The sequence below is a fragment of the Takifugu rubripes genome, chromosome 18 (genome assembly GCF_901000725.2).
Source record: "Takifugu rubripes chromosome 18, fTakRub1.2, whole genome shotgun sequence".
Taxonomy (NCBI): Eukaryota; Metazoa; Chordata; class Actinopteri; order Tetraodontiformes; family Tetraodontidae; genus Takifugu; species Takifugu rubripes.
In genome coordinates this window covers 4,484,091-4,505,388 of record NC_042302.1, presented here as the reverse complement: position 1 = coordinate 4,505,388, position 21,298 = coordinate 4,484,091, and the positions used below count along the sequence as shown (strand labels likewise).

The 21,298-nt window shown below is 42.1% G+C and overlaps 1 protein-coding gene across 12 annotated transcripts; it reads right to left on the bottom strand.

Annotated features, from left to right (window-relative positions):
- Window positions 1-355: 355 nt before the first annotated feature.
- mybpc1 (myosin binding protein C1) lies at window positions 356-20,666 on the bottom strand. 12 transcript variants are annotated; one of them, XM_029825674.1, is made up of 34 exons: window positions 20,396-20,666; window positions 17,703-17,729; window positions 16,642-16,713; window positions 15,815-16,024; window positions 14,727-14,774; window positions 13,357-13,398; window positions 12,886-12,927; window positions 12,391-12,501; window positions 11,905-12,053; window positions 11,706-11,823; window positions 11,564-11,615; window positions 10,618-10,674; window positions 10,356-10,364; window positions 8,446-8,612; window positions 8,229-8,361; window positions 7,194-7,202; window positions 6,839-6,963; window positions 6,609-6,714; window positions 6,310-6,476; window positions 6,064-6,229; window positions 5,884-5,990; window positions 5,674-5,810; window positions 5,358-5,517; window positions 5,175-5,279; window positions 4,903-5,091; window positions 4,068-4,451; window positions 3,878-3,966; window positions 3,605-3,797; window positions 3,322-3,461; window positions 3,090-3,249; window positions 2,806-2,942; window positions 2,534-2,720; window positions 1,693-1,731; window positions 356-1,053 (listed from the first exon to the last, which is right to left on the bottom strand). In XM_029825674.1, exons 1-33 carry the CDS (start codon window positions 20,415-20,417, stop codon window positions 1,712-1,714), a joined length of 3,840 nt encoding a protein of 1,279 aa, XP_029681534.1. In that variant the 5' UTR covers window positions 20,418-20,666; the 3' UTR covers window positions 356-1,053; window positions 1,693-1,711. The 12 variants fall into 12 exon arrangements, with proteins under 12 accessions (XP_029681534.1, XP_029681535.1, XP_029681530.1 ...); XM_029825675.1 differs by lacking the exon at window positions 1,693-1,731 and having other exon boundaries at window positions 4,068-4,235; window positions 4,317-4,451; window positions 20,396-20,665; XM_029825670.1 differs by lacking the exon at window positions 1,693-1,731.
- Between the last annotated feature and the right edge of the window lie 632 nt (window positions 20,667-21,298).

Below are 21,298 nucleotides of genomic sequence, written 5' to 3'. Positions count from 1 at the left end.
CATTTAAATTAAACTTTGACTCTTTATGAGAAGTTAGAAACTCTAATTTGGCATCTTAATAAAAAATAATGTAAATATTTTTCTGCTTTTTGGTAAAACAATAGTACTATATTTTGCCATTTTGGTTACGTTAATTTAGGGCAATAGATGATGTTCTGATAAATTTCCATTGTGCATTAGGGAATCATTGCTATGCTATGGAAAATATTCTATTTATGCACGCTGGATGGTTTTTATTTAGCCTTATATTGATGGTATCACTGCGTTTCGGTGCTCATGAACGTGTGCTTTTATCTCTATTCCGACAGATTATTACAAGGGAAACACATTTAAATAGCACTGGAAAATGCGGTTGTTCTTGTTACTTTTTTTTATTGAAATCCATGGAACATAATTACAAATTTTATGCATGCACACCACATTAACCAAGCCTAAATCCAAATATTATAATGTGTCATGCAGTACAGTATATAGTGTAGGGCGGAAAAAGAGGGGAAAATAATAATACCAAAATAAAACTGTTTACAAAATTATTCATCCGATAGTTTGCTTTATTTTGCTGTGTAACAGTATGACACACCATGAAACTCCAAAATTTAGTTTATACACACTCAGTTTCTCTTCACATAGTTCCCAGAGATAAGTTATTGCCTTCTACAACAAGGTGTGTTTCCCTGTGAGAATGAAATTAAATCACTGCTGACATGCAATTGAGTTGACACGGCTTTTGAAACGGGTAACATAGTTATTAGGTGACTTCATCTATGGTAGTTAGCTCTAATCTGTACACAGCATACCAAACCACAGACCAGCATAACCTGCTTCACACCTGTCTCTCTACTTCCACAATTATTTCCCCTGCCTGCGAGCAGCTGAATGGGGAAAGTGGCGGTTCACCGGTGGTGACATGTCTGCACAACTATATAAAGTGTCTCATTTCGCAATCTGTCCCATTTTACTTTTCCTGCTCCAAAATCTTTGTTTCATTCATGTACTGGTTGATCAGATGAAGGGGTACTCCACGCTGCATCAGCTCATAGAATGTGAAGCCTCCTGAGGGATGAGAAGAAGGACTAATGATATTGTGGAAGATTAAGTTGCTCACAAGAAGAATTAACAGAAAAGGAGCAGGAGTGGTAATATGCTCAACAGAAATTGGACACATTGCACTTTGGTAATCAAAAACCCCAAAACAAACAGCCACAGGCTCGCAGAAGCATATATCTGACATTTAACGTCATAGGTTATCACAAGATAAGAAGATTTCTGACATAACAAAATGCCAAATTGTTTCCAAATTTGCTAAAAATGTTTCTTTAATTAAAAGGAAACCAGCATAACACAAGGAAATTCCAGTTACTATGGTAACCCTTTCAGTATACTCACTGTGTGTTGTTTCCTCAGTATTTCAGAGAAAAACACTCAGCGTGTCCGGTCTCAATTTATCGGCAGCTCGTTTGCAAATTTGCGAACCCTTTTACTCACCTTATCCGACAGCTATGACAATTGATTAAAAAATTGAAAAACGCTGTCGAGAAAGAGAGCCAGCCAAGAGCAGAGCTGGAGGAACAGCTCGGGCAGAAGTTGTCATGCAAACCTTGTCTTGCTGAGAGAAAGTGAGGTGACATGCTTGCTGAATGATGCATAATGAGTGACATAAGCTTCATATGCCATAACCATATGAAAGCTTACCTTATGTGAGAACATACATTCACAATTCTTGAGTTTGGACTGGAGGAGAGAGAAGAGAAGAGGGGTTAACAACATGGGGTTATGTGTGTCCACCATGAACTCCTGCTGAGTTATGACTGAATTTTTTGATATGATGAGTTAACAAGAATCTGTGGAGAAGAGATTAAGAAAACATATAAACCTCGTAGTTTTATATGTCATGCCTGCTGAAATGCTCTAGGTGTGTGAAGTAGATGAACGAGATGAACCGGCTGGAGCGGACCAGAGATAATCATGTGGTGAGGATGTGCTCCATGTGGTGGTGGTGGTGATGAGATAGTGTCACATGAATCAGATTATTTCTCATTATTGCTCATGTGTTCTATAAATGATGTCGAGGGGACGTTCGCACCAGCTCCTTATAAACTCAAGCTGGACTGTGGCTGTGGACACAACTCCTTTATCCTCAAAGTTATTGGACAAGCAAAGTAAGTCTCAGAAAAGTCTGACGTCATCTTGTCAAGTTTATAAGAAGCTGGTGCAAAGCAGTTATATACTTACATGTCCGCTGGATGTGTGGTCATCCTTTACGTAAACCGCAACAAATTGCACAAATGCGGTACATTACCTTAGCAGGGCAGGTTCCCAAAAGCCAATTTTGCGTGTTTACACATAGTATTTTGATTTAAGATGTGAGGGTTGCCTTTTTTTAAGAAGCAGATACCTTAAAATCACACTGACAAAAGGCATTTACACAAATGAGAATTACATGAGAGAAAAAAGCTTTTGGAAACCAGACTTGGTTGGAGTTGGAAGAGGTGCCTGGGTGGGATTCAAAGCCTGCCTCCAGTTCCACACTGACCTTTGACCTCGAGCTTGCAATCCACTTGAGCTTCACCCAGGTCGTTGATGGCCTTGCAGGTGTACATGCCCCCATCGTAGGGGCTGGGCTTCCTGATCTCCAGAGTACAAACCCCTTGGTTGCTAAACATGCGGTAGCGCGGGTCATCAATGATGGCTATCTTGTTCTTCATCCAGATAACTTTGGGCTGAAACAGATCATTTGTATTTAAGTGCAATTTAATGTGTATTTACCATGTATAGACATACCACTTGCACCTGTCTCCTACCTACCCTTGGGTTGGCACGGACGCTGCAGTTCAGAGTAGTATTATAGCCGGCAATAGCAAAAGTATTGATCAATGGCTGTGTGAACTTCGGAGCCTCTTTGAAGTCGTGATCTTCAAAATCCTGCGTTTTTACCTGCAGACCTGTGGGGTAGGGTGGCATTTTTTTTGCATGATACAAATGAGTGTGCATGAGTTTCCTATGCGATGTGGTATCTCCCTCAACAGAGAGCACAATGCTATCTTTCAAGAGCTGTCCATTCCCCAGAGCCATGGAAGTTACATAGTTACCTTCTTTGACAATGAGAGCACTTTTTTTGGTTTGGGTTGCAGTTTCGCTTGGGCCACACATGTTCTCCGCAAAGATCCTGAAGAAATATTCATTTCCAACCACCAGTTCGGTGATGGTGATGCAATTGCGGTGGTAGTGCTCAATGCACGTGTACCATTCCTTTGAAGATCAGAGCACATGTGCATTATTTGCTGTTTTACTTTTGTGTGTTTCGGGAAGAATCAGTTTTACCATCGTCTTCTTGTCTGCTTTTTGAATTGTGTAGCCTGTTATTGGGGCGTTGCCACTGTCTTTTGGAGGGGTCCATACCAGGGCGACATTTCCTCCCCAAACATCTTCGATTGTCACAGACTGGGGAGGCTGAGGTAGATCTGATAATCACAGACAGGCAGCGGTAGCTTATTATGTTCATTGAAATCATGACTGTTAAAAACAGCTTACAATTGCTAACTCAGTATTTTCTGGATCCGTCTTTTTCCATGGACAACTGAGTTGCAAAGGGTCGTTCACTCACCTACAATTTGTATGTCAATAATGGCTGTATCCATGTGGTTTTCAACCTGCACAGTCATCTCGTACTTTCCAGAGTGGCTACGTTCTGCTTTACGGATGAAGATAATGCTGTCACACTCTGTGTTGCGGATGCTAACGTTAGGATCGACATCCTTGCCCTCCTTAAGCCAGCTGACCTTTGGCCTAGGTTTTCCCTGTAGACCCCACACACTGATTGTGAGTCTGCTCAGAGATGATGTTAATATTGAAAGAACTGTTTTGAATGTTTATCTACCATAAATGGCACAACAAGGTTGACGGTTTCTCCGACTCTGCGAGTGTAGGTCTGCTTCAGGTGTCGAGGAACACGGATCTTGGGTGGTTCTGAGGGATCAAGAACCTTTTGTGTATTATTCTAGATAGCTTTTGTGCCTCTATCTTAAAATTTGTAATAAACTGATTGGGATTATGCCAAAGGAGATTACCGATAACCTCTTTAACCAGAACAGAGTGCTGGAGGGTCCGGGGAGCGCTGGCTCCAGCTGCATTGATGGCTTTGACACGAACTGTGATTTTACACCCTGGAGAAAGACCGGTGATAGTGTACTTGGTCTTCTCTGTCAACTCCGAGTTGGACACAATCCAGTCATCAGCTGTGGGCAACAAACAGAGGGTTTGGTTTAAATACTTACTCTCATCCTGCTGAGTGTGTTTAGAGGACACCGTTTGCTTACTTCCTTCTATGCAGTACTCCACCAAGTAGCCGTCAAGACCGGCAGCTCCGATTGTTTCGGGAGGGCGCCACTTTACGGTCACCGTGGTGTCAGTGACATCCTCTACGACCAGCATGGTGGGCTCACTGGTCACAGCTGAATGGATGTGAAAGTTCAGGAAAGTCAACAACTTTGTATGATGGTAAAAAAAAACAACCAAAGTATATTCCACTCTAGCTGGAATACAGTCAGATCTCATTAGTCCCTGCTATTCTTGTATACTGAATCATCTTTAACTCCTGTTCAACCCTCTGACAGACCTGGTCTCCTAAATCTCTAATCCACTGACGATTTGGCAGCCATTATAAAGACATATTCAATATCTCCTAAAGCTCCCGCATGTCCCATGGAGGTCACTGTCAGAATACTTGGGATGGTGGGGCATCGAAAGCAACAGCTGTGCCTCTGGGTTACCAAGGGCAGATCACACATGCGCCACCACAGGGCCACTTGAGTTTCCTCTATTATTATTTTTAAATAATTTCCTGGACAAAAGTATTGGCAAAAGCATCCCATTTTCAAATTGCAAAGTTGAAGAGAAACTCACCGAGAGGCGTAAAGGCTTTGGATGGTTCACTGGGCTTAGACACACCGATTGCATTCACAGCAAAGATCCGAACTTCATACGGCACACCTTCAATCATCTTCTTAGGTTCGAATAGTGTCTCTTTTATGAGGTCAAAATTAAGCCTCATCCATCGGGAACTCTGTTTTTTCTTTCTCTCAATGAAGTAGCCTGCAGAGAACCAAATTACCTTCTGATATATGATGCCAATGTGTGAATTTATGATATTTTTGGAAGTGGCATCCAATGTTTACCTAATATTGGCGAACCTCCATCATATTTCGGAGGATCCCAGGTCATAGAGCACCAATCACCACCCACCACTGGCACTAAGGGAGACTCTGGAGGGTCAGGGATGTCTGTTGACCACATAAACTTGAGTTTAGAAGACTGCAGTTCTGCATGTGGATGGATTTAAACTTTTTGTCACAACTTACCTACAACCTTGACTTTGAGGCTGGCTGTGGCTTCCCCAGCCTCATTCTGCAGGACTATTTTGTAGTTGCCAGTGTCCTCCCGCTCTGTGACATCAATTGTCAAGCTTGTCTGGTCACCGTAGGTTTCAGCTCGGACACGCTGACCAGTCTCGAGAATCACCTGGAAACAGCAAGAGAAGCTGAAGTTTATTTTAAGTCACATGGTTGTATTTGTTGTATCTTGTGTTTGTTTGTTTGGTTCACACAGGAATCATAGTCACTGGGGCTGGACAAAAGCCCGTAGTTGTGAAAGCATCCTAGATGACTCCAAACGTACCCTCTCTCCTTTCATCCACACCACCCTGGGAGCTGGTTCTCCACTGATGGGGACCTCCAGCCGGAGTTTATTTCCTGCCACAATTGTGACAGTGTTGTCTGGGAAGTTCAAGCTTTCCAAGTGTACCCTTGGAGGGTCTGCAGAAATGTAAAAAAATGTGTTGGTATTGCCTTATTAGTATAATTCAGACCGACTGGAATGGTTTTGTACCAATGATGTGAACTTTGGCAGACAGGCTCTGAGAGTAGCCCTCAGGAACAAACGTGTAATCCCCTGCATCGTGAAGCGAGCAGCTCTCGATTTCAAGCCGATGGACCCTAGCAATCAAAAATGAAGCTTAGCTTCAAAGTAAAACATCCGGCTGCACGGGCCTTGATTAAAGTTACTTACTTGTTCCTGTGTATGATGTTGATGTGGTCGCTGGGTTGAATCAGCTGTCCGTTCCTGTACCAACGACCTGGGATGTTGCCTGGGTAAATCTCGCAGTGCAACTTGATGGGTTGACCCAGCATCGCTGTCATGTCTTGCAGGTCCTGATACACCTTCAGCGGTTTCACTAACAGTACGAAAGTATAGAGAATGAGGTCAAAGAGTGCTTTTATACCAGAATACTAACACTACCGGGAGGCTACATACAGTCAACTTGTATGTGAGCTTCCGATGTGCCTCCAGTAGCCATGACGGAATACGTGCCGGTGTCCTCTCTGGAGGCATCATCAATCACCAAAAAGTGTTTGGTTCCCTCAGCCTTAACACGGTATCTGGAGCGGACTCCTGTTGGAACTTCAATGCCATTTTTCATCCTAAAAAATATATTCCAAATAGTTGCACACACCCAGAAACACAGTTGTATACTCAGTTACATTATATAACCAAGTTACATTATATTGCCTTCAAACTTAACAAGCCTAATCTCCTTCTTCTAGAAGACATACCATTTGATTTGCGCACCCTCTTCTGACACCTCACACTCCAACTCAATCCTCTCGTTCACTGTTGTCTTCACGGGCTCAATACCTTTAACTATCTTTATAGGTAACTCTTAGAGAAGACAGAACAAATGCAATGCAAATAAGCAGCGACATCATTTTACTCAGACCAGTATGTCATAGTGTTGGTGCATAAAATACAGGTGCATGCATACCGGTAAGTTAAATTAAAATACCTTTGACAAACAGCTCTGTGGAGCACTTCTCTTCGCCAGCAGCAACAGAATAGGCTGCGTCATCATTTACGTTGCAGTTGTTGATGACCAGAATCCTTTGTGTGCCCTTGTGTTCAAAAATATACCTGAAGAAGTAATTTGATATTCACATAATGTCTCACTAGAATCAGACTACATACAGCAAATCATATAGAAATAACCATTTGGCTTATTTGTTATTATGGCTATAATAGTTCTTAAAATGAATGCTACATGCATAGAGATCACTTCGCAACAACGAGGACAAAAAAAAACAGATGAAGGATGACATCAAAACTCATGGGGAAGGTATAAATGACTGGACAGATGGACTTACTTCCGTTGACTTAAAGTCAGCAGCAGAGCCGGAATAGGGCCGGAGCACAGGGAGAGTACAGGAGGGAATTACGGTAAACAGGAATATCAAAGACAGACAAGACAAAGAGACATCATTCCTGGAAAGGTAAATGTCTCAGCTCTGGAGAAAACGGCACAGGAGAACAGAAACCAGAAAACAGCAATAACCTCCCAGATGGCTTTAACACTGATTGGCTTTGGACAGATGAGATTGAGATGTACAGTAGTCATATATACCATTTAACTGATTCTTACTCTACATTCTGCACTCTGATGTCCAGTCTGCTAACAATTTTGCAGAGAATGTCCGCTTTAACTTCCAAAAAGCTAGCTTGTCATCTTTCTGCCGCAGCAAGGACCCGGCCGGCACAGCTAATTTTAAAAAACGTAAACGTATAAAAACGTATAGGGGGTGGCGGTTCTTATCATTCATTTTGACACACCCAGGAATAATTTACAACAAGAAGTCAACTTGAGTTTGTGCATCTAATTAAATCTGTTGCAAAGCCAAACATGAGTAAAGACCTGTGAAGGAGGTACCACCTTTTTCCTGTATGGAGGAGCACATACACAGTTAACAACAGAAGTTAACCTGCTTTTTCTACCCAAATGTAGCTCTGAGGCCTTTTGTACAATCTTACCGCCCTTCAACTGTAAATGCAACATTATATGTAGACTGATCAGAGCCACATTAGAGTTAGTAGAGAGATGCTTCTTTTGAAACGATAATGGTTCACAGTAGAGACCCGGGCATGAATGTGGAGGAGGGTTGTGTGTTTGCCCTGTTCTGTCATATGGTTCTAACTCACATAAGGAGGGTAAATGTGTGCTAAAGATGCAAACCAATGTGCAGGATAAAAACACAACAAAATCACTAAGATGGGGAATGCGGCACATGAATTGCATTTTCTTAAAAAAAAAATGCGTTGAAGGGTTGAAAGGGAGGATACACGGGATACAGGAGGGTATATATCGGATATATAATAGAGAATGTAAAGAAAAATGTGTTACACACTTGGGAGAAGGCCTGATTTCCTGTCCGTTCTTGTACCACTTCAGGTCAACAGTGGGGTCGGCCAGGTCAACCACGAGGCGGATCTTCCCACCTTTATCCACCTGATATGCTGGTTCTAGTTTCTTAGCGAAAGCTACCAAGGATAAAATTCACAACCGCAACTGTTAATAACAAGACTCTTTTTAAATCAAATTTCATGGCTGTTCAGAGCTTTTACCTTCGCTTTTCTTTTCCTCTTTTGGTATTTTCTTCATCCTCCGCAGCAGACCCCTCAGATCTGTGATGCCATATGTAAAGGCAATTTTCTCATACTCGTCTGGTCGGGCCTTTTTGAGAATCTCCCACACATCAACTTCCGGGGTATCATCCTGCTGTTTAGGCTCTCTAGTGATTCAAATCAGGGAAAAGTTGTCAAGGTAGAGGACTCAGACAGGTGACTGTGTTCTAAGGAACTGCTCCTTTGTGTCTAGAACAGAAGACATACCTGAAGCTAACCTCTAGTTTTAATCCCTATCCCAGTCTTGCTATTTTTGCCTCTTCCTATAGAGCGTTCCTCAGAACACAATACACAAAGGGATGGGCACGCTGAGCTGCCTAAAGTTTGGCAGGGTTAAAGCCACATATGTTGAGTGTGCAGTGACAACTGGCTGAGGTTTTGTCATTTGTTTCTCATTACTTTGGGATTTTAATTCACCCTTTAATTACATCTTGCCTCGTTTCCTACAATGTATTCAAAGGTCGCCTTAGCCAGACTGCTGCTGGTCCAAAATACGGCCACATGTCTTCTAACTAGTACCAAACACAAGAGCAATTTCTTTCAAATGGATTTTAAAATTTTATTATATGTTTTTAAATGCTTCATAGTCTTGCCCCTATTCACCTGACTGACCCGCGGCATTGTTTCGCCCACTCTCAGGCACTCATCTAGGAGGAAGCTGAGAGGCCACCGCGTCTTCTCAGTTGTTGTGCCAAGGTTGTGGAATCCCCGACACATCAGGCAGCCTGACTCATTTTCTGTCAGCAGTCTCCCCAAAACAAATTTTTTAGTGTTGTAGGAAAGGCTGCAGCGTATTATTTCCCACTTTTTTTGGTGTATTTCATTATATATTTGTTTATTTTACCTATGTTTCTATTGGCAGCACTTTGGCATACTCTGTTGTTGTAAAATTCTGTACAAATAAAGTTGAGTTGAGTTTAAATGTCACACTGACTTCCTGGTAAACAATTCAGTTAGCGATTACTGCTGGGCAGAAGTACCCAGTAACTATAGTTACCACTCTGAAGTTGCTGCGGTAGCTTTAACCATTATTGACAAACTTTGTTTCCGCATGAACAAAAGAACCGTGCGTGTTTTCACATCAAAGGAGAACAAGATTTTTCTCTATCATTAGCATATAAGTGGAACAAGTAATAATGTTGAGCCCTACAGGATGTGATTTATCATTTTATATTCCTCTTATAAACTGGCCCATCCCTTTGTTTGGTGTTTTCACACTGTCGGAGAGGCTGTGAGGCTGTTAGACGATGAAAAGGATGAGTTGTTAAAGATGTCAGGTCCATTTTAGTAAAATCACATTGCTCCGGGCATGAGTGCATCTGTTAGTTTACATAAAGACCATCCGATTAGCCATTCATAGACATTTTCCCCAAACGCCCAGAAGGTTTGGGGTAAATAACGTACAGTATTATTCTATTCTACGATTGCCCTTCTGTTCTGTTTATTTCCAGGCTGTGGTGAAGGAAGCTGAAATAAACACGGCGGTATTTGCCGTATATTTCTCAATTGAAATAAAAACGACAATGTAGCGATAACACTATTTTACAGCATCATTTCCCTGCGGCCCCTTACGGCATCATTAATGATGAAAAATGCTTCACCCTGCCTCATAAAGACAGATCCATGTTTCCATGAAGAGCTGTCCAATGAGGCCCATTCCCATCATTAATGTCCGTTGAGCACTTTGGAATGTTGCCTTCAAATAAAGTGTTACCGTACTACAGTTGGCCAACACTCTTGCGCGTCCAAATCCTAGAAATACATGTCATGCTGGGGACTCTACAGGATTAAAGTACTCACCCGCAGTAAGGTCTAACTGTTTTTAAACCCTAACAGTTTTCTCTACTAACCTTTGATTTCTGAATATGTAGGGGAGAAGAAGAGACAAGCCCACAATAAATGTGCAATTTAGCCGCTGCATTGCGTCAAAGGATAAAGGATTGTACACTGAACTGGGTTATCTAAAATATGTGTAATGCTGTTTACCTAACCTGATAAATTTACCAAGGTAAAAGAAGCACATCCAAAAAGCAAAAAAAAAAAATGGAAAAAAGGTTTTTAAAAAATGGTCAAAGGAGTAAAATTCAGGGAGGGTCGGGATGTGATTCTCACCGATGTTTTAGGAGACCACTAAAGTCAAGCTCTCCTGCATCTTCTTGTCCTTCACTGCTGTTGTTAACAAGGAGAGATTAATAAAGATTTAATCAGATCTGAACCAGTGACAGGAACTACAAAACAATGCGAAAAGCACAACGCAAAGTGGCCTCGATCGCTGTGTTAGCCCAGGGCTAACAAACGATTGCTTCTTACACAAATGCCTTGTTTTTTAGGTTTAATGATAAAAGTCAAGACACTGTATTTTGTGTAAGGTGTTTCGAGAGCACCGTTGCCACAGCAATGCAATGGCATTACTGACAGAGAACGGGATGCTTTGCATTGCTTTTCAGGCACATTGTTTGGAGCGAGATGTAAACCCCAAATGTTGGCCTTTTGTTTGGAGTTAACTTGAGATTACCTTCTACAAAAGTCAATGACATAGCAACCACTATGTCACAAGCACTACATTAACACTACATGTTGATGAAATGTTTATTTTATGTACCAAGAGCAGTTTTTTTTCCTTTTTCTTTTGAGTCTACAAAGGCGCCTACTTTATCCACCTTGTTTTTTTACTATCTACTACTATTTATTATGATCAACACTTTGGTTAAGTGCCTTTGCTAGCTACTCCTGTGGTTATCATCAGTGTCTGCCTAGGGTGATTTATGGACCATAGCAGTGTTTTCTGAGACTGTTTAAACATTATTACTTACAGAGGTTGGAATTTTATTAGGAGCTTCTGTCAAATTTCCAACAAGAACATTTAAAAATCCAAAAGACTAAAACACTGTTCTGCAAAGGACCAGTTCACATTCTCTATCAAGGTACTCTTAGAGATGATTTGGGTCACTTCTGTTCCTATTCTCAAAAGCAAGGTGGAAGGTGTATTTATGGTTTAATTAGGTGTAATTATGTCCTGAAGCCTCCATTCATGATTTATGGATTGGTTTTTCATTACCTCCTCTTGAAAGCTGATCGAATATCAATATTCTGAGAGCCCTGTCCAGATTCTGTAAGACAGTAAGAGCACGTCTCATGCATAGTCCGAAGCTTTTGAAGACATCAGAATGAATGAGGTGTTTTTAAATGCTTTAACGAACCTTTAACTTCCAGGTCAAAAGAGCAGCTGTCAAACTTGTCCTTGTAGGTGACCTCGCACCTGTAATTCCCAGCGTAGCTGTCTTTTGCCTTTATAATGTGCATTTCAAATGTGTGGATCTGACAATAAATAGTGTGACGGGTCAGTCGGTACTCACACAAGTGGCATTTTATTTGTGTGCATGACTGCAGAGGCTCTACCTTTGTGAGTCGGTCAAATGTTTCTTTGAGCTGCAAGTGCTTTCCAGTCTTGCTGGCCAGATCCATCCATTTTCCTTTAAACCACTTGATGGTGGGTTTGCGAAGGAGATCCTTGGCCTCCACTTTGGCAATGAAGCTGGCGTCTCCACCTTTAGAAGCAGGAAGCCCCAAATTAAATGGCTTTTTGCGGCACTGTATTGAAATGCATGCATTGTGGTTGAAAAGGGCGTTGAGATCGAAAGATCTGCTAGTCTGTTTGGGTACGAGGTGATGAAATCAAGTCCATTTTTGTACAGCACACAGGTCTAAATGTGGATAAACTGTGTTTATTATATTATATTAATTATTTTATTATAAAATAATTTTTTTCCCTTCTTTGCAGGCGGCAGAAGGGACAGTTTTGTCTTGAGGAAGCAGTCAGATGCAACGTGAGGTACTCCAGTTAGCTGCCTGCAGCCATGGACAACCTTTTAATGGTTAGCTCACCCACTGAGACGGTGGCACTTTGGGGCTGCTCGATGAGCAAAGTTGAGAGTGGAGGGGTTTCGATGGGTTTATCCAGCTCCTCGGGGGCCTGGCCTTCTCCCAGAGACCAAACTGGTTGATTTAAACGAAAGACACTCAGTGACACAATGTTCTCGACTGTCATTGTTCAAGGAGAGATGAAGCAACGCAGTCGAGGAATTGCTACACCCACCTGAAAGTACCACCAGAGTAAAGTCACACAGACAGACAGATACACGTCCTCTCTTTCACTCATCAATTCATTCAGCAGCAAAATGTAAGCTCTTCGCAACATGGAAAGCATGAAAAGGACAATAGGGAAGCACAAAAACCATTGTGAGGTCCTCATCCAGTTAACTGCAGGATGATCCAATCTTCTTTGTCCTTACGATAGGCGAAATTGTCCATCCAACACTCCCCAGTAACTTTCTGTCTCTACTAAAAAAGAAACTACCGTGATGACTACCGTTTCATTACCTGAGTCCTTTCTCCCCATGGCTGGCACAGGGACGCTATCATCTGAACAAAGACAAAGAGAAATTTACAGCATATTGTAAGAAATAGTACTGTAAAGTCCACTGAAGCAAAGCACACACGCATGTGGGGAAAAAAGCATCTAGTAGACAGGAGGAATTCTGGATCAAACATGCCGGACGTATGATCAGAATTCCACAGGGAAAAATCAAAACCAACATGCTTCTGTAAGTAAGACATTGGAAAAACATAGAATTATTATTTAAATGTTTGTAATGATGCACGTTTGGTCATCATTTGTTAGGGAGGAACATTAAAAGAAATCATTTTCTTCATTTTTACATAGAACACACACATAATCTAGAAATAAACATGATTGCACCATGTTTCCTATGTTCAGTGGGTGATTTTGATTGAGGGTGGGCTACGGTTTTGCTACTAAAATGGTGGAAAGATTTAGCAGAGCGTTCTTACTAGGCAGCTCAATTGAGAGTTTCTTGAGCGTATTGGCTTCCTCTGTGAAAAAAAGCACAGTTGTCATTGAAATTAATGAGCTGGTTTTGGTGGTTTGGTGATTGATATCCATCAGTTGGTGAGCCGTGACTGTCGAGTGTCTCGAAGCGGAACCATTTGTTATTGATGTGCGAGACCTTCGCCAACATGAGCCGTGGCTGAAGCACCTGTTTCCTGTTGTCTCTGTCCCTGTTTTTATGGCAGCTTTTTATGTGAAACTTACACATTATTGAGTTTTATCAGCAGCCAAGTGGACACCTAAAGGGCAACTTTTATGAATGAAAGGGGGTGCTCCCCTTCCATCTTTTAATGCTACTTGGTCCTTAGCAATACATCTCTAGATTGTGTGTATGGATCCCAAAGTCCCCCTTTTACTTTGATTTTAGTCCAAAATGGTAAGAATATACATGTTCCTAGGCTAACAATGTATATTTTCGACAGTTTTTGTGCAGATTTGTGTCAGGACATCAGATTTATGACTCTTGGATGGCAAAAGTCACCTCCATCCTCATTATCTGACATGTACTTTCTTTATTTGATTAACTGGGAGTGTGAACAGATTCTAGAATATGAAAAATGGCCAAGTTTTTATAGCTTCTGCACCTAATGGATGCTTCTGATAATGATTTTCTTTTAGAGATAATGCACATTTGCCAAGTCAACCACATATCTACACTGATATATGCTTGCACACAAACATATGAATTTTATGTATGTGTTGCAAGGTACAGACTCGGCTTGCTGCTGAATTTTAAGACCATCCAAAATACTGATATTTACCCGGAAATGCTACTTGAATTGGAGCTTTTTTTTCCCACAACAGCAAGTTAGCACTGAAGTGAATTCCAAAAACTTTTTTAACAACGTGTTAACTTTATATTAGCTCCCAAGTTTAATGTTACATCGCAGAATACAATTAATCACTTTAAAATATACAGCAGTTGTTGCCCCAATGAGGCTCTGATGTAACATTAAACTACATAGAAATTATATTTTAGTGGAATTTAAACACCGTAGTCACATAGAACGCAATTCAAATCCATGCCTTTAATTTGAAAGGGTAAAAGAAACTTTTTGTAGTTGCATTTGCTTTTAAAAGTCACACATTTACGACATGTATGCCAGTGAGCAGACATACATCTGAATATTTAAACATTGGGTGCAAAAGTCAATCTCAAATAAAGTGTATCGCCCGTTGAGATCTGTTACTACATGATTTACTGTAAAATACGCTGCAGGTTAAATTTCAGCCTTGTTGCCAGATTTCTGTGATTTTCATCAAATTTGTAGCTGTTGAATTGATTTAGGAAGCATTTGTTAAGGGTACCAACCTGTATGGGGTGTTGGGGATGGGGTATTGGTTGTAGCCGCATCATCATCTGCAATGAAGGCGTCATTGACAAATGGACCCACCTATTAAGATGTCCATCGCTGGCTTGCAAAACACACCTACAAGCCAACGAGGCAACGAGGCATTCGATTCACATGCCAAAAATGGAGGATAACATGCAGCCTTCGGAAGAGACGGATCAATATTTGATTTTCATCCTGTGTAACACATACTTGCTTCCAACCCATCAAATAACAAAGACAATTGAGGCTTCACAATGTGACATCATCCCTCCAGCACTGCTGTTTCAAGCCAAGATGGCGTTGCCAATAACGTAAGCTTAACCGGGCTAACGTCTAGGGTGGAAGAAATGTATTATTAAGCATCAAATTTACATATAGGCTTCGTCACTTAAGGAGTTGGGAGCAAGAAAGAATGTTGTCCCGTAAGACTCCATGTTGGACAGCTAAGCAGAGTGGGCTTGGGGCAGTTTTACCCTCACTGTGCTCCTCAAGCCACCAAAACAACAGCATCTCAGCGTGCACACACATGATATATATATGGTATGCCCATGAGCAAGCCAAAGCCTCAAATTTCAGCTTTTCACCCAAGCGGTATCAACTCGATCCGAGAAAACCAGCCAGCCGCCTTGTCGGTACTGTTTTCTATAGATGTTTTCATTGTTCTTATGACTTCCTGCGTGTAATGAGGTAATTGAATACTCACCTTTTCAGTTTTGGTAATCGGTGCATTATCTATTAGTATTAATGAATTAGTCTATATTAGCTTATGTCCTACAAGACATCTGACTACTCCCACAATACACAATTAAGGCTTTAGTCATTGTAATTATATTGCTTTTTTATTCTACATGCATTACTATTACAGTAAAGTGGGATATCTATGGCATTTCTAAAGATTAAATCCAGTTAATTTAACATTCAAAAGGACTGTTTTGCCATGCCGCTAATCTGCCGGAACATAAACTGCCCAGTAAAGGACTTCTGTCATTAGCATTTGAAGCTAAAAGGGGAAACATGCATTCTAAGAGAGAAATGGGACTGCTTTAACATTAACAAATTTACTTACCAGGTTGGGGAGAGCAAGGACTAACTTCCCTTGCAACGTCATTGTTCTCTGCTTGCTCTGTTACCCCAACCCCACCAGTCTTTGGCCGGTTTGAGCCATTCTCAGTGGGGCTCGATTCTCGAACCACTCCAGTTTGTAAAGGCTCAGAATCTGTGGGCTCTGCTTTCTTCCCATCAGTCTCCTCTGCCGCTTTCCCATCTGCTGCTGCCTCTGTACGGCAGACAAAGCGCTAGGCTGGAGCAGCAGGCAACAGGCATAACTATATAAATAGCAGATGACCAGGTAGCCACAAGGAACAAGATATGTACTGCAAATAAATGCCTGCTAATATGTCAAATAAGCCCAGGTTCATGTTTCATTGATGTTGCTCTTTGAATGCAAGTCAACCATTAATGTCCAGATTGCTAACCTGGTCATCGCCTACCTATGCGGATCGAGTGGGCACGGGTTTACTGATTCCTGTGGCCAGTAAAAGCTAATATTGCTTGTATTAATAAAATTAAGTGGCTGATCAGAGTAAAATTAATAGAATCAGTAAAGCCCCGCCTCCCCAAATGCTCACACAGTAATGCAAATACAAATGCATGCGCACCCTCAAGGCAAATGCAGGTATGGAAGATGCACAAGCATGTGAATGTGTGCACAGTAGGTAAGCTAATGACCGCTTTGCACCGTGTGCTGAGCAATTTATACTGGAGAAACTTGGCTTCAGACCGCTCACACATTCAGTGAACAAGGAAAAACAAAACAAAACGTGATGGCACACCAAACCAACACGTGATGGGACACATTCTGGGACGAGTAATGGGGCTGTGGGTCTTACCCACCTGGGGGTGGAGAGACCTCCAGGGTAATCTCAGGTAGGGGCGGGGCACCGTTACTGTCTGGGGCAACATTTTCTGAGCATGTGACAAATATAGTGGAGGATGGAACAGCTGCTTTTGATAAGCACAAAGCTTCAGCATCGGCATTGCTTCTCTCAGTCTCGCACTCCAACATACACACCAACAAAGACAAACATGAACGAGCTGGCACAGCTACACCCACTCACCTCGTACATACAGTAGAAATTTACACTTCAGAACATTGAGACCTAGTTTTCCTTCTCATTTGATACAAGAAACACCCCGAAGAAATAACAATTGCTCTCCATACATGAAAAACATATGCTGTTAATGCATCAAAATCAGGTTTATGTAAATGTAACCAAGGTTTAGATACAGTGCACATTAACAAACACATCAACAAGTTAAGATAATGAAATCAAGGCAGGGTAGAAATCTATATTTATATATATGACACAGTTGCATTGAAAGAACTCTTCGCTTCTTCTAATACTGATCTCAGGAAGTGTTCCCGTCTTACCTTATTACTTAACTCTTTTTTAAAGATAGTTGAATTATTATTTTTTTAATGCTAAGACTATTTTTTTTTTAGCAAAGCCTTAGCTGAGCTCGCCTACCCACCCCCATCGGAGCCTCAAGATGCTGTAGCTCCAAGGTCAAACCCGAGCACTGGCGAAATTCAATTGCACCACCTCACATGGGCCGGCTAGGGCGTCAGCTGAATCAACAGAGAGGGATCAGCTGGACGGCGTGAGGAATGCCAGAGATATCGACTGGCTTTCTCGTCACCACCGACCGCTCTGGAGCAGCGCGGATGCACTGTTGACTGCTGGCCCCACATTTACACTCCGACGGGGCCGTGTTTGCACATTCACGCCCATTTCAGCGGCCTTCACGTCACGCCACGTCACTTTGATAGGCATGGCTAAAAGTCAATTGGTCTGTTTTTTAAATGACATTTTGCCTTAGTTGCATCGATTATATATGTTACTATCGCTAATCAATCAGCTCTAATCTGCAGGGTCACTAGGTTATGAACTCACCTTCTGGCTGGCCATTTGGCATCTCATCTAAAAAAAGCAAAACACAAAAAGATCAGTGTCAAACGTGATGGTTGTCTTATTTAAATAATGCCACAACTGTGTTGACTTTGTTTTGGGATAACTGGCTCCTGGTGCTTTGACTGTAATCTTAACTAATTATGACTGGGGCCCTCTTGACACACCGTTTGTTTGCCCTCTGCCTCGTCAGGACTTATGAAACTAATGTCGTCAGGGGGTGGTTGGGGGGTGGGGGGTGTTAGTCAAAGAAACATGCATGGATACGACATTCAAAACCCCTGGCAGAGCAAGATTGGAGTATCTATACACCATTCCGTGCACAATGTTTGGCTGACTTAACTAGTTTTTTATTAGTGTGTTAGTGGAACACATGAGAGTTTATGCTGTGATTGAAATTATCCCCCACTAAGCTTTTCCCAGTATTTTACTACCCAACCTTGCCAGGTTTCGTGATCTGGAAGAGATATCCCATCCAGGCGGTAGCCCCCGCTAGAGCCAGGGTCTACCTGAGCTTCCTGCCTAATAGAAACATTTGGATCAATTATTAATAGTTGGTTTTTCAATCAGTGGTTTAAAGAAAATGGATCCAACTGGAACTATTAGATTCCACCTTTATTGGCCGTATTGTAATGATTCCCTTTACTCATCCCTTGTCAAAATTAGCTGCACTCCCATGTCACTACAAAACAATGTCACTGGCAAATGGAAAACAATCCTGTGCGGTCGCATCATGCCCCCCAGGAGCGCAGCTCTGTCTCGTTGTGTTGAGATAATGAGAGCGGGGAAAGGTTTTGTTTTACCTCTGAGGACTACCACCGCAGCTGACAGCACTGCAGGTATTTTCAGCTGTTACCCCTGCTGGCTTGCAGACAGAAGGGCTCATACAGGCTCCGGCATGACTCAAACTGCTGGCAGCTTGCTGGCAGTGTTTTTTCCTGTTGTAGACAGTGATTGTTCCAATAAAATGACTTGTCTATGTTGGTTCCTGTTGCGGAGCTTTATTTAACTCTGCCTTTTTGTGAGTGACAATTCTGTTGAGGATTCTGATGAGGATTTTTTTTTACCAGGCTTCATGTCCAGACATGGGAATTGTTCTTGGATGTCAATTAGCTGTTGACAGGTTCTTAGAGCACCTGATTTGTGAGATACTGTTGTGCAGATCAGACCCCAGGGAGGGTGAATGGCATTAATGACTGTAAATATCATGAGGTGAAGACATGTGCTTGTGTGTGGCTGAAATCCCAGACTGACTACAGTACCGAGGACAGTTTGGGGATTGGCGGTTTGATGTGGATGTGCTTGACCTCTAAATGATCCAGTATGTCTGTTTTGGGGTGCAGCGCGGAGCGAGGAGAAGGGGATCTGAGCTGGAACAAGGAATGGGGATTAAAAGCGCTCTCATTCTGAACTATTCCAGGGACAAGAATTCCTGTCCCAAGAGATCTGTGGGTGACTACGGCAGTGCATCATCTTTGGTTCAGACTTTTTAAAGGCTTGAGAGGGTGCTGTCTAAACCAACAGCGCCAGCCTCCTCCTCTTCAGCTGTTCAGACTCATTTAAGGAACAATACGGTTGTACGTTCATTTATCTGCCTCTCTGGGATATGCAGCTATTTCTGGGTAGTGTTAGTAACAGACTGGAATCCTATGCCTTTATTTGCCCTCGGCTTTGTCTCTGAAGGGGATCAGAAATGTTTATGGGACTGGATGAACACAGTGGGCGCAGCTATGCATAACTAGATGATTTTGTTGTTGGTGTTTTTACATTTTTGACCACAAAAGACCCAGCATTCCTGTTTCCCCAATTGATATTTGTTTCACCGCTCTTATGTGAAGAGTGTTATGTTAGGCGCTTAGAAAAGAAATAGATAGTCCCTAGTCTATTCTGTTAATGTCCATGTGCACACCATAGTTGACATCTTAGTAATAACTAGCGACAGGTCTCATTTCTGAAAAGATGCAAACACAATTTCCATTACATCTAACATGAGCACGTCTGGTTTGATGGCCAAGCCCCAAAGCGCTGAGCTAATGGGGAGGGTGGGAGTAATACCATATCTTAATGACAGACGAGGTCGGATTAAGGGGGAATGTTGATGGACGTACAGATGAGTGACATTATAGGGTGGAGGAGCTAGAGATGACCTGATACTTTGAATTGGCAGGAAACAGTTCTAGGGGAACAGAATTGGCTGTTTCTGCTTGGCTGCCTTCGATCGCCAGGAACCACAACTGGGATTTATCTCCACCTTTGGCCAACTGCAACATTAATCACAGTTCTTTATTTGTGTCTGACGACATGCCACCAGGTTTCTCTGTATCATTCTGTGTCTTTCCAGTCAATGTCCGAGGAAATACATTAGAATTATAACAACACCGATATATGTTAGTAATGCTCTATTATTGTGGTGCACCCCTGGTCTGGATGGTAGAGACTCATCAGTAATACAATACCAAAGGCAAAGTCACTTTGGGGATTCTTACAAGCCCAAAAGTGAGGCACAATGGGATGGTGTGTCTCTGCTCCTCTTAACAGCAAGCAGTTTAACATGGGATGATAAATGAATTTGTTAAATTGTTAAACCCATACAAACTGCACATGCAGAAGATTAGCACACATGCTCTTCTGGTGGTGGAGGGAGATCATTTAACTGTCTTCATTATCTACATTCCTACCTTTCTTCGTGGGCTCTGGCATTTTGAGCCTTTTTCCAAGAAAATAAGAGGCAAACGGTGCAGTAGAGTGATGCCGTCACTTTGTCTCTGCCGATCCGGTGAGGTGTGGCGGCCGGGAAGCGCAGAGCCGATGTCGCGACAGGAGAGGAACACAAACCTCTAGGTCTCCTTGGACCAGATTGATGGGAGATGAGTTGGGCACTGTGATATAGATTGAAAGTTTCAGTGGGGGAGGAGAGGGGGACCATGGACAGATCCACGGGGGCCAGACTTTAAGGCCTTATATAGAGGGGATGGTATGCTCCTCCTCTCTGTAACTGATGGTATCTCTCTGTCCAGCACCCACATTTTCTCTCTCTGGCGGACTCAATAGAGTCTGATGATTTTTTAGGCATTAATTTTACAGGAAGCCAAATTCTTTTTCAAATATGTTGATTTTTGCCATGCTTATATTTGCCACAAATTCATTGCCACGTACAAAAGTGAAGTTGCAAAGCTCCCAGATAAGTTGCCATGCTGCTTTTGTGAGATCATCCCTCCAGATTGTGCTTGTTTAAACTGAAAGTGAAAATATTTCATCACATAACCAATAAGTGATTATTTTTGATTTGTTTAGCCTCGTGTGATTCCTCCCAGGATCTGGGATTTACTTTCGAAGGAGTTGGAGAAGTGTAGAAGAATGTCGGACTGAAGCAAAAAGGTGCCACCATCGCAACTCTGCAGTCGATCCCACCTGGGATACCAAAGAGAAAACCCTTAGATTCATAACAAAGACTTTTGATGCTAGGGATCAAAATAATCCAGTCGGTACGCTGTCCAAGAACAGCTGGCTTTCCATCCTGGCAAATAAATACAAAGAAAAGCCTGAGCGCTGGTCGTAAGACCTATAATTAGAAAGTTGTC

Coding starts and splice junctions, on each gene's coding strand:
- mybpc1 (XM_029825670.1), bottom strand. CDS start 20,417: ATGCCAGAGCCCACGAAGAAAG. Junction 14,775..15,814: donor TCCTTGCTCTCCCCAACCTG/GTAAGTAAATTT, acceptor CCTTCATTGCAG/ATGATGATGCGGCTACAACC. Junction 10,675..11,563: donor CGATCAGCTTTCAAGAGGAG/GTAATGAAAAAC, acceptor TGTTAACAACAG/CAGTGAAGGACAAGAAGATG.